The following is a 12,728-nucleotide window of genomic DNA, read 5'->3' as shown; positions in this document are numbered from 1 at the left end:
AGGGGTGGAAACGACTGGGGTTTGAACGATCTGAGGGTTGGGAGGACGATTGTGATCCAAGTTATGCTGGGCAGGATCGTCTGCAGGAGGATATGAGAGAGATGCTGAAGGTCTCGACCTGTGGGGCGATCTCGATCTATGAGCAGAGTGGGATGAATATTGATCCCAGTCGGAATAGCTCGCCGGAGTCAGCCATGGCAAGGATGGTGGATAAGCCCCATACAGATACTTCATCTGTCGTTGATCCCAAGACAGAGGTGGTGGCGGGGGTAAGAAGACTCACGGGGATCGACTTCTGGACCGTGGACACCTCGGAGACAAAGCGGCAGCATGTCTTTGAGAGGAGCCCATAAAATCTCGGTTGTCGATATTGACAGATTGACTATGCAGATGTGGAGGGTGACGCTGCGTGTCGCATGAAGCATATCGGTGCCGACATGGATCGATGTTGGGAGCTTCCGATACCGTTGACGATGGGGAAGGAGACGGAGAAGGCTCTGCATCCATTTGACGACTTAGGAGCACTACCATTTCGATTTCGGAGTAAGGACGCTCCATTTGGTGGACAGGGGAGTCCAAGACATGGATGGTCGCTATCGGTGGAGGGACTTGCGCCTCCGGTATTGATACAGTCGTTGGAGCGGGAGGCACTTTAGGGGCATCACCCAGTGCAGCCACCGCTACTTTCCCCTTTTTTGCTGCCTTAAGGGGTTTGGAAGAGCCCTTCTTTGCGGACTTCTGCTCCTTACTTGGCCTGGATTTCTTTTTCACCGGTGTGGAAGTGGAAGATTGCGCCTTCGATGCCGGAGGCTTCGGTGTCGGTTGACCGATATCGGAGGCAGGCCTCGGTGCCGAAGCTGTTGAGGGCGATGGTTTCTCGGCGTCCATCGCTGAGGAAGGATGTAGAGCCGATTCTAGCAGGGCCACTTTAAGGCGCGCAGCTCGGTTTTTCCAGGTCTGGTTTGAAAAGCGAGCACAGTGGTGACAAGATTCAGGTCGATGAGACTCTCTGAGACAAAGTATGCAAAGGGTATAACGGTAAGGAGGAGCAAGTTTACTACTGCAACCCTTGCACCTATTAAAAAAGCCCTACTTCTCTTCCATAAAATCCAAAATGAAGAAGAAAGAAAGGGGGGGGTAGCCCGAAGGCCCGACTGAGGTAAAGCGGCAACCTCCCCCTCATCAGAAAATAAAAGGGTTTTTTAAAAGTTTTTTGAAAGAACAATGAAGAAAAACAATAAACTGAGGAAAAATCCAGAGAGCCGTGAGGCAAAAAGCCAAAACACGCGAACCGATCAGGCCGGCGAAGAAAAAGGTCTTTCCAACACGGCGGTAAGAAAGGAACTGGTGGGATGTCCTTGCCCACACCTCTGGGCATGTGCGATGGGGTTCCTGCGCATGCCCGAGGTCTGGGCGCGAAAATCCGTTAAAAGAGCTTGCTACAGCACCGATCGATCCAGCGCGTGCGCACTAGATCCCATGGGTGTGAAGCACAGAGACCACGTCGAAGATCAGAACAGTTTTACACAATGCGTAGTTTATGAATTCATGGTCACCACCTGTAATAATCATCATTATTAGACAAATTCACAGAAGATGGGTATATTGGTAGATCTTGGCCATGGTAGTAAAACAGAACCTTTGTGTTCAGAGGCCACATGCCACTGAATATCAATTACTGGGCACAACAAGAGGGGAAGGGCGACTGCCTTCACATTCTGCTGAAGGGCTTCTCAAGCACCTGGCTGACCACTGCAGGAATCAAGGTGCTGGACTAGATGGACCATTGGTTTGATCCCGCAAAGCTGTTCTTATATTCTAAAGTAGCTCATCCTGAATGTATGTCTTCCAACTCTCTAGAATTGTTACTCTACAATTAAATGCCCAGTGCATAAGGAGAAAATTGCTCTTCTTTTACTTTCACCTCTGAAGCAGGTTCCTTAATTTATGTTCAGCACTTCAGTGTGGAATGTCCACAATGCATTTTAGCTCCTATTCTCTAAATAAACAAAAGAACAGAACCTATGTCACACAATTTTTAGTTCTCTTAGAAGGTAGCAAGATACTGGATACTGAAGAAGCCACTGTGGTATTAGCATCTATTTTGCAACATCTGTAAAATACCTACTCCCTGCAAAATTTTCTCTCACACAAAATTAAAACCATATCATCTTTAAAGTCATTTTAATGCTTCAAATAGAATGAAAATTGTTCCCTTACATCCTCCAGTTTGTTGTTCTCGTGGCGCTCTGGCATTTCCCCATTCCTGTCATCCTTCAGGGCTTTCAAGAACTCACTCTTCTTATCTGTGCTGCGGCGCATCAGCTTTGTCAAACGAGAGGAGTTTATTTCAATGGGAGGGGTGGTGCTGGAGGGACTCTGAGGGGAGAAAAAGAGAGTTGTGATATATTCCAAAACTCGTCACTGGCTGTTTGTGCACTTATCACTGGCTGCTTGTGGCACTCAGTAATCACCCAGATTTCTACCTGAATATATACTGTTTGATTGAAGATCTATCTCATATTTCTGTCCTCCAAACAGTTGCTTCCAATCCCAGAAAGGTTTATTCCTAGGGTCACAAAACCCATATGGACTAACAGCCACATGGGTTGGGAAGCTGCTGTTGGGAGGGGTAAGGGGATGAAATTGCTTCTTGCATTAGCAGAAATGACTACTTGAGGAAGAGAACATGGGAAAAATCTGTGTCCGTCAGTGCCTTCTATGGACTCAAACCCATATACTAGCAGATGAGTCCTTTCCCATCCACAATACTATGATTTCAACCCTATCCCTTACCTCTTTGGAAGAGGCAAGAACTGAGCCACTGGCTAATACAGCTGGTTTGGTTACAGACACTGGACTGGTAAAGGCAGAATCACGGCTGGAGGACAGTGAGGTTGGTTTATGTTCACTTCTGTTAGCTTTCCACTGGCTTGGCTGCAATGCAAAGACAAATCACATAAAGATGGAGACAATTATTTTTCATTGCTGATATAAAATCAACAATGGTTCCCAAACTGTACAGTCACAAAATGCTACTTCTAGTGTGCACTACCAAGCATCTTGCATTGCAATAAAATCCTCTGGTGTGAAAGGAAGATCACACTCCAGACCACTAATGACAAAAATCCCTAAGGCTTCAAGACAAGATTACTTAAGGATCAAAATGAGTCAGCCTGTGTTTCTGTAGAATGGGCTTGTTCTAAAACACAAAACTCAGACCTCCAAACCCCCCCCCCCAAAAAAAAAATATGTGAAGGTTGTTGATGGTTGTTAAATGTTTGGCTCATTTTGGACACCCAGATGGACTTACCAGTTTCACTCACAATTATACCATAAGAGTGCCATCCTTCCAGCTCCTTTCCGCTGAAAATACTAATTGAAGAGATGCTGCAGAGGAAAGGCCTACATAGTAATTCCCAGCCTCTAAAACATGATTCATTTGCCCCAAGACAAGAGACATCTGGAGACCAACTAAGGCTTGTATGATAGGTGTGGCAATGACACTAGATGGCTGGCAACAGCAAGATGTATCAGAAATGACGCCTGTCATCAAATAGTTGTTTCATCTGTTCGTGTCTACTGATCTTCAGTGCTGTTCATACAGTTAATGTCTGGTCTAAGCAAGCAACTTAATATGCCATAAACGCACCCATCTATGGCAATCACATGGGGAGGGGCCATTGTTCATTGGTACAGCACATACTTTACACATGGAAGATCCCAGCTTCAATCCCTGGGATCCTCAGTTTAAAAAAAACATCAGGAAGACATGATCCACCTCACATCTTGGAAAGCTACAGCCAGGCAGAGTAGTCAATACTGACCTTGATAATAGCAGTGGTCTAAGTATAAAGCCGTTTCACGCCAGCTTTACTTTGGCAAGTATATTTGTGGCCCCTGTCCCAGCCGAAAGTGAGGAACTGGGTAGGAGCTTGTATCTGAACTTGCATTGAGTTTGGAAACAGCAAGGGCTCTCTGCTTGTAAACTTTAGCACAACTATGAAGATAAGTCCTTGTTTTTCTTCCACAACCGCAGCACAGGGTTTATTGCTGCATTTTTACTGAGCTTGAGAGTGGCTCTGAAACTTCTATCAGTGTAAGAGACAAAGCTCCACTGCTGTTCCAAGCAAAAGACAGCAGAAGGCGATGAGTGTGTTTTATTTCTATAAAGTTTTTCCACAAGGGACTTTTCTGCATGGTCAACTTACTCCTGATTTTCTTGGCAGTCAATCCACAAGCACTGGAATCCATTTGGGCATGGCATGTCTGCCCGCCCTTTACATTTTTACCACTGTGGAGAAGTTTATTTTCTTCTGCACATGCCTTCAATAAAGAGGATTTTCAAGGGAGGGTGCTGTCATCATCAATGGCATCCCAGCACCCTGCCCTCCTTTTCTAAAAACAGCACTAAAATACCAATATATTGCTACAGTGTTGTAACAATAGGCTGAGCAGTTTGTCTAAATTCCCAGCTTTCATTTTAAAAAGTTTCTAGCTCCTTCGCTCATGGAGATATAGGGAGGAAAGCATCTCCCTGCAAGGGAAAAGGCTGGAGACTTTTTTTTTTTAATTAAGGCTTGGAATTATTTATTGATTTATTAAATTCAGTTTATACCACCCATTCCCTGAAACAGGGCACAAGGCAGTGTACAGAGAAACTACTGAGCCTATTTTTATATATCAATATTTTTGCAACATTTGGGGGTGGGGGGAGGAAAGGAAACTACTCATCTTCAGGGTTTGGGGAGGAGAGGGAGTGGTATCACCATGACAGTCCAATCATCAAAAAAAGGGCTGGAGGTGCGTGGGAGCGGCAAGGACGAGAACTGGCAAACATTATGTATGAGGAAAAATGCAACTCAGTTGGTTTCCAGAAAAAGACCAGGGTCTCAAAAGTGGTCTCAAAAAAATGGAAAAACTCCAAATGGAAATGTGTGTGGAAATCAGGGGTTAAAACTGGTATGGGTCTAGAACCAATAAAACAATGGTATGTGGAAAAGTCCTAAGTTGGCACCATGAAAATCTCAACTGTTTTAAAAACAAGTTTCTTAGCTTAATGGGGTGTGTGTGGAGAAGAGCTTTCAAAATCTGAGGCTAGTGCTGAGTGAAAGAGTGAAAGGGAACTCAGTAGGCCTTCCAGTAGTTAAGGACAAGGATTTGATGTCCCCCATTCACAGCTTGTGTCATCTCTTATGGCTTCTTAACCGTATTAATTACTTTAGTGTAGTTTTAATGCCCTGGGCCTTCCTCCATGCCTCTCTACCCCAAATCCTTGCCCTCTATAATTCAAGCTGTTGCAAAAATAAAGTCTATATTAATTAGATTTGCAATCAAATTTTGTCTAAAGCAAAGCAATGATATTAGATTTCTCAAAGGAAATTGCATATCCCGAATAAAAACTTATATTCTTAGTATTATCAAGAACCCTTCCTTTGGGGTTTCTGTTCTTTCACAAACCTTGACTGGTCTTATTTTCACTCTTGTACGGGGGGGGGGGGGGGGGAAGAAGAAAGACGTATGCATACATGGATGTGTATTTCTACTAAGGCAATATTCTAATGGTGCAGCAATCTAATAGCTTCTTTAGCTACACATGTAAAGTTTTCAGCAGCAACACTAATTGCTCTATTACTGCAGCAGCCATTCAGTGCAAAAGCAAAGTGTTAGGTACCTTGGAAGGGGGTGCTGCAGGTTTAGGAACCAGATTTTTGTAGACACTTGGGACTATGGTGGTTGCCTTGTTGCCATTTGAAAGCTGAGGTCCTGGTGACGTAAATGCAGCTGAGAAGGCAGCAGCAGGATCTTCTTTTGAAACCTTTTTGATGACCAGCATCTTGGTAGGTTGCTTGGCACTAGGAGGGTTTTCTAGTTTAAAAAAAGAGGGAGAAAGATTTTCAAGAATGCCACAAAAATAATTTTAGCTCCAACTCCTACTCGGAAGGAACAATTCTTGACAGCCCTCTTGCTCACAGTAATGCAACTTTGCAGATTAAGTTCTATTCATTTTACTATTTCCTCAGCCTAGTCACTCAGGCAGGTTTTGCTCAAATGGGAAACATTTGATGACATCAGTCCAGCATGTAGGTTTCAGGATGAAAACCCGACTGCAGAGACCCCTTTTAGATTTAAGTCAAGTAAAAATACTATTAAAATAAAGCTCTGCCAAGATTCAGTTCAGGTAATATTCACTACAAGGTATGGTTTATACTTGCAATACTCCAGACCAACTGACCTCCATTTCTATGAGGTTCTTCAGTAAATGGAAAAGTCTAAACCAGCATGTTTTGACAACTGTGTGTTTCAAGCTACTCCCTACATCCAACATAAACTGGTTCAGTGAGCAATGAGAAGCTATTTACTGCACATAGATCCTTTGTGAAGCCTCACATTTTCAGCTGTGTGTTGGATTTTACAAAACATGAGCCAGGGATATATACATTCCCTAAGTTCCGTTTTCCCCAAAAGCCTGTTTCAGTCAGCAAAAGTTGAATGCCAGGGTAGTGAGGCCTGCAGTGAAGAGTGGGAATCATGTTAAATATGTCCCTTTCGCCTCTTTCACCAATGGTACTTCTTTTGGCAGAAGAAACAAAAGATAAACAAGATTCTGCTCACTGTCCCTCCTCATTATCACCGCATGGCTTTTTGTTCATGCAGGTTCCCAAGATCCATGGCATCAATTTCTGCAGGTCAAAGGGGGCTATTGGGGGGAAAGCAATGCAAAGAAGGTTGGTGTTCAGGAGTGCCTTCGTGGTTTCCAAACCACAGGTATTTATTTAAAACATTTATTAGCTGCCTTTCTTCCTTATGAAGCTCAAGGCAGATTACAAAATAGAAAAAACATATAAAATAAAACACATCTATATATATAAAAGAAAGTCCTCTCACCATAAAATCAACGCCCAGGCCAAACCCCTGGACCTAGAAGCATGAAATTTGGGGAGAGTGCTCCTACCATGACGTAGATACTCACTAAGAAGGGATTTTTAGAAATTTGACTCCTAAGGGGGTCAAAAGGGGCAAAATGTGCTCCTCCCATTGTTTCCTATGTGGCTGCCAGGCTGCTGCCTCCTTGCACCCTCCACTCTCTGATTGGTCAGCTGCAGAGCTCAGGGTTCTGAGGTAAAAAAAAAACCAATTACAGGAGACTTCAGAGAGCTAATGACAGTTGAGGAAATCAGGAATGGCCAACCGCCTGTGAGGAGCAGCACTGCTGCTGGCCCAGCCGCCCCCATGCCTTCAAACACGCACCCCCATCTCCTACACCTGACAGGTGGCCGTCTGTAAGGTGCCGCAGCGGGTGTAGGGTGCTTAAAGCCATGAAAGATCCGCCCCAGCAGTAACGCCTTAGCAATCTTGCTGGCCCAGTCTCTAAAATAGCTTGCAATACCCCACCCCTGTCAGGTGTAAGAGAGGGGGTGGGATGCTTACAGCCATTGGGGAGACTTGCTCAGCAGGACTGCCTTAGCACTGCTGCTGGCCCAGCCTCCGCGATTGCCTTTAAACACAACCCCCTCTTACACCAGACAGGTGGGTGTTTGTCAGGTGTAGGAGCAGGAGCAGGGTACTTTAATCCATCAGGCAGGCTGCCTGAGCAGAAACACCTTAGCAATGCTGCTGGCCCAGCCTCCTCAGTAGCTTTAGCCACACTCCCACCCACTATGGAAATATACCCCAAATTTGTAGAAAAGTGGTTTCCTGTATTAGGTTATTTAACTTCTCACAATGTGGGTTGTAGAAAATTGGGTCATATGAACTTGCTTAATATCTAATTACTTGAGTGTTGTTTTGAATATGTAGCTATGTCCCACTTCTTAAATGGAACATAAATGAGAGCATTTTTATTAAAAAAAGAAAAAAGTATGCCCCTGCACACACACACACCCAAATCAATGCCCATGGCAAACCCCTGCATCAAGAAACCCAAAATAAGGGGAGTGCATTCCTACCATGACGTCAACCCCCACTACGAAGAAAACCCCTTCAAGTTCAAGAGGCTGCAGTTCCCCCTCAAGGTCTGCTTTGCTATGACCATCAACAAGTCCCAAGGCCAGACACTGAAGGTGGCAGGAATTAACTTAACAGACGACTGCTTCTCACATGGACAGTTCTATGTGACCTACTCCAGAGTGAGTTCACCAAGCAGCCTGGTGATCCTAGCACCTGAGGGCAGAACCACCAATGTGGTCTACAGAGAGGTCCTTCAGTGGAGGAAAAAAACAGTACGTATGTCTCACTTCATTTTTACACTACAATCTTCTCCATTAGAATTCCTACAGCACATGTTACATTTCAAACTTCACATCATCAGTGGTATAACTGGATTTATGGAACTTAAATACCGTAGCGAACCACGGGTATCAGGCTAATTAAAAACATAAAAACCAAAATTTAAAGTCACAACTCTGGACTGCCAGTAAACGTAACCAAATGTGGTCCTAAATAAAAATGACTTCAATTGCCTCCTAAAGATCGAAAGTGAGGGTGCCAGCCATACCTCACTGGGGAAGTTGTTCCATAATCACGGGGCTGTCACTGAAAAGACCACCAACTGAGCTTCTTTGATTGATGGGACAGTCATGAGGGCCTCTCCCTGTGATCTTAATTCCCAGGCAGGAACATGTGGGAGAAGATGGTTATGACAATCTCGCCCTCTTCCCTCCCGCACACACTCTTCTTCTTTCTTGCTGAGCAATCCCCAGTATATATTTCCTTCCTATTTCTTTGTCTATGGCTATCCCACCCAGTCACTTTAATATAAACATTTTGATGCTAGCTGAGCCCAGGGAATTAAGGGAAGAAACAAAATCATCTTCTTATATTCAGCTTCTGAAATGGGACACGAGCGGCTTTATTTTTTAATGTTTTATTTAACTTACAAGAGAAAAGGCCAGGTGGAATCAGGGTAGGATGTATGAGGTGAACTGATAATAAAACTGAGGTAACTTTGTAATCACACGAACTCCACATGATTTGTTGCCAACAAGTGTTTCTGCTATTCAAAAAGGTCTTTTAAAACCAGTGGCTTCATGGCATGGGTCAATGGCCATGGGGCAAAGCAGGAATCCCCCAGCACCACCCTCTGAGATAACCCCTCAAAAGCACTCAAAGCACCATAACATGGTGCCCCCAGTCTCAGGGCTGAGAGGCGGCTCAATAGGATCCTATGGTATCAAAGGCCACTGAGAAATCCAGCAGAACTAGCAGAGTCACAGTCCCCAATATAGTTTTCAGTAGAGGTGATCAACCAAGGTGACCAAAGCAGTCTCTGTTCTAATTCCCATCATGAACCACACTGAAATAGGTTCAGAAAATCAGTCTCTTCCAAGAGTTCCTGGAGCTGAGAAGCAACAAACCGCTCAAGCATCTTGCCCAAGAATGGAAGGAGACTATAAATTGTAATACTGTTTCCTCAGATCTACAGAAGCAGGCATAACCTTGGTGAGCAAGGGGAGGAGGAAGTACAAAACTGTAGCTGTGCCAGAATTCCTAAGTACATTTATTCTGCCATTACTAAAAGTAGAAAAGCCAGAAGCACCCAGACTTCATATGCCAAACTGGTTACTGACAAAGACTTCATTTGTTTTGTTCCACTACTTCTACAGCATAATGTACCTACCCCAAACACCAGAAGGAGTCCCAACTGGTTTACTCTGGCTGTTCTGTTTTCCAGCTTCTGGATTCAGTGAAGGCTGTAATACGAAACCCAGAGAAATACATTTCAGATTAGGCTGCATAACTTCAGACTTCCCTTTTCAAAATACTTAAACCGGGATGAGAATCTTAATGGTACAATTTAGGAGCTGTTTTATTCAAAGTCTTGTTTTCTCAGAATACAAGTTCAAGTTTATTTATACGGTCAAGCAACCAGCCAATATAAAACATTACCTAGAGGAATAATAATGTAAGATACACTATAAATACATAAAATTCAGATGGATATATAAAAGAACATTAAAACGAATACATTATATCATTAAAACTATACAACACAATGCTAATTTGTCATCAACTTGCTATCTAAGGTACAAGCTTCCTCTTTTTAAGGGCCAGGAAGCAAAATTTTGCCACCACTAAAGATATCCTCTTTTTCCAGTCTTCCAGCAAAAAAATTAAAATCCTCAATTCCGCAAATTTCAACTGGACATCCAAGGGTTTAAATTTGGACAACAATGGGAAAATTAACAGCTGTCTGTCCCTAGCATAAATTTTACAATGTAACAGAATATGTGATACTGACTCTATATCAAAATTTGTACATGGGCAGCATCTTTGGGAGATAGGCCAACGCAAAAACCTTCCTCGTAACAGATTAGAGGGTAGGGCATCAAAACGTGCTCTGGAGAAAGCCCATCTATAGCCGTCGTATGTGATGTTAGAAAGATATGGAGCGGGAGCAAAACCTGTCCAGGATTTTAAGACTCCATATCTTGAGGGTAAGAGCGCTTCTTCTGTCTGAGCCTCTATATCTATTAGGCGTTGGGTTACCATAGATTTAGCTTTAGTCAATCCTAGCTCCAACAGACTTGCAGGATGAAACCCAATTGAACCAAGTTTGGCTAATATTTTAGAGGACCAATCAGGGTATGGAGTGGCAGCAAGTAAAGATGGAATTAGACCTGTAGGCTTCAAGTGCGTTCTTAACCAATAAAAAATCGAAGCTATCCAGATTTTCGTTTCCATTTTTGTCACCCCAATCTCCTGCCTAAGAACTACATTTGCTGTACATTTAGGCGCATTAAATAATGCTCTAATAAATTTAGATTGAACTTTTTCCAGGTCCTTAAAGTTATTATCACTTATTGTAATTACTTGCATACCATATGTGAGTTGGGTTAATACCTTTGCATCAAATAATTTCAAAGCCACTAAAATTACACCTTGGCCCTCCTTTCTAAAAAATCTAATAATAGCATTAACATTTCTCTCAGCAGAGCAGATTGTAGAGGCTATATGTGCTGAGGAGCTGCCATTGTAGCTGAAAATTATCCCTAAATACTTATATGTTTTTACTTGCTCTATAAGTTGTCCATTTATTCTCCAAGAATCTTTCTTATATACCCTGTTAAAACAAATAATCTTAGTTTTGGAATAATTAATCGTTAATAATTCCTCGTTACATTTCTTACTAAAAACTCTTAGGGCCCGTTTAAGACCAACTCTAGTTTGGGACAGTAAGATAGCATCATCCGCGTACATCAGTATTGGAACCGCCTCTCCACCTGAGAAATTAGGGGCGTGAACGTCTACCCCATGTAGAGACTGAATAAGGGAATTAACATATATATCAGAATACGTACTTTGATATACTGACAGCTAATGACATGGAGCCTATGGCTCAGTTCAGACATCATGCAAAACCATGGTTTAATGTTTGAATGCAGGCCACACCACTAACAATGGCTGGTAAGGCCCATTGAACCAGGATCTGAAATTGGTTTACCATGGTTAAGTCTTCCCTATGTTTTTGCTGATTTTAGTGGAAAGTTACATCTCTTAGTCAAAAGGTCAATGACACAAATGAATTAAAAAAATTTAGGTGACTGCTATCCAGACCCAGGAATTTCTTTTTAAATTTGTCATTAGGATCTTGATCTTTTGTCACTTTTATTCTGGCATTGTATTTTACATATACTAACTGAAAACTGTTCAATTATATCCCAGCCACCCTGGAGGCCCCTTTGTATGGAGGACCAAGATGGGTGCATGAGAGAAAAAAGCTAGAATTTATTTAGCTATAGGCCAATGATAGGAGGCATCATATATGAAGAAACCTGTGTCCCCATCCTCAAATTCCATTTAGGCCTATTGAATAAGGGAAGAGGAACATTTTTTTTGGGGGGGGGGGGATCTAGCTCCCAGCACAACATCTCAGCTATGTGTTTTTCTCCTTCCTGTTTGCTGGTACCTGTAAAACTTGCTTGTGGTCAATGCCTCTGGATGAGCCAGCTAAAGAATCTCAGCCCAAGACATACTGTAGGGTTTTTTAAAAAATTATTTATATTGCATTCTTGCTGTTGTGAGTCACTTGGGGTCCCCTCCAGGGAGAGAAACAGGATAAAAATACTTAAACCAATAAATTTTGGGAATGACAACATGGTAAACATCACCCAGTTTTTACTGATAGGAAGCAGAAAATTTAGCCAGTGATTCATTATCTCAGAATTGTTCTATTTATATAAGAACATAAGAGACGCCAATGTTGGATCAGGCCAAAGGCCCATCCAGTCCAACACTCTGTATCACACAGTGGCCAGAAATACCAGTGCCATCAGGAGGTCCACCAGTGGGGCCAGGACATTAGAAGCCCTCCCACTGTTGACACCCCCCCCCCAGCAGAAGACAGAACATCACTTGCCCCAGAGTCCCTATCTATACCTTGTGGCTAATAGCCACTGATGGACCTCTGCTCCATATGCTTATCTAATTCCCTTTTGAAGCTGTCCATGCTTGTAGCCGCCACCACTTCCTGTGGCAGTGAATTCCATGTGTTAATCACTCTTTGAGTGAAGTACTTCCTTTAATCCGTTCTAACCCGACCGCTCAGCAATTTCATGGAGTGCCCACAAGTTCTTGTATTGTGAGAAAGGGAGAAAAGTACCTCTCTCTCTACCTGCTCTGTCCCATGCATAATCTTATAAACCTCAATCATGTCACCCCTCAGTCGTCGTTTCTCCAAGCTAAAGAGCCCTAAGCACTTTAACCTTTCCTCATAGGGAAAGTGTTCC

General features: G+C 43.1%; 1 protein-coding gene across 2 annotated transcripts in view; it reads right to left on the bottom strand.

Moving 5' to 3' along the window:
• Nucleotides 1-12,728, bottom strand: part of GPBP1L1 (GC-rich promoter binding protein 1-like 1) — a 47,329-nt gene that overhangs the window by 7,155 nt on the left and 27,446 nt on the right. For both annotated transcript variants that reach the window (XM_015421954.1, XM_015421955.1), the window contains 4 exons: nucleotides 9,620-9,692; nucleotides 5,675-5,868; nucleotides 2,797-2,937; nucleotides 2,221-2,379 (listed from right to left, as the gene is read on the bottom strand). In XM_015421954.1, the coding sequence (XP_015277440.1) occupies nucleotides 2,221-2,379; nucleotides 2,797-2,937; nucleotides 5,675-5,868; nucleotides 9,620-9,692 (567 nt within the window). The remainder of the gene's footprint in view (nucleotides 1-2,220; nucleotides 2,380-2,796; nucleotides 2,938-5,674; nucleotides 5,869-9,619; nucleotides 9,693-12,728) is intronic.

Source organism: Gekko japonicus, unplaced genomic scaffold, assembly GCF_001447785.1.
Source record: "Gekko japonicus isolate JY-2015 unplaced genomic scaffold, Gekko_japonicus_V1.1 scaffold75, whole genome shotgun sequence".
In the NCBI taxonomy this organism is placed as follows: domain Eukaryota; kingdom Metazoa; phylum Chordata; class Lepidosauria; order Squamata; family Gekkonidae; genus Gekko; species Gekko japonicus.
This window is presented reverse-complemented; position numbering and strand designations above follow the sequence as displayed.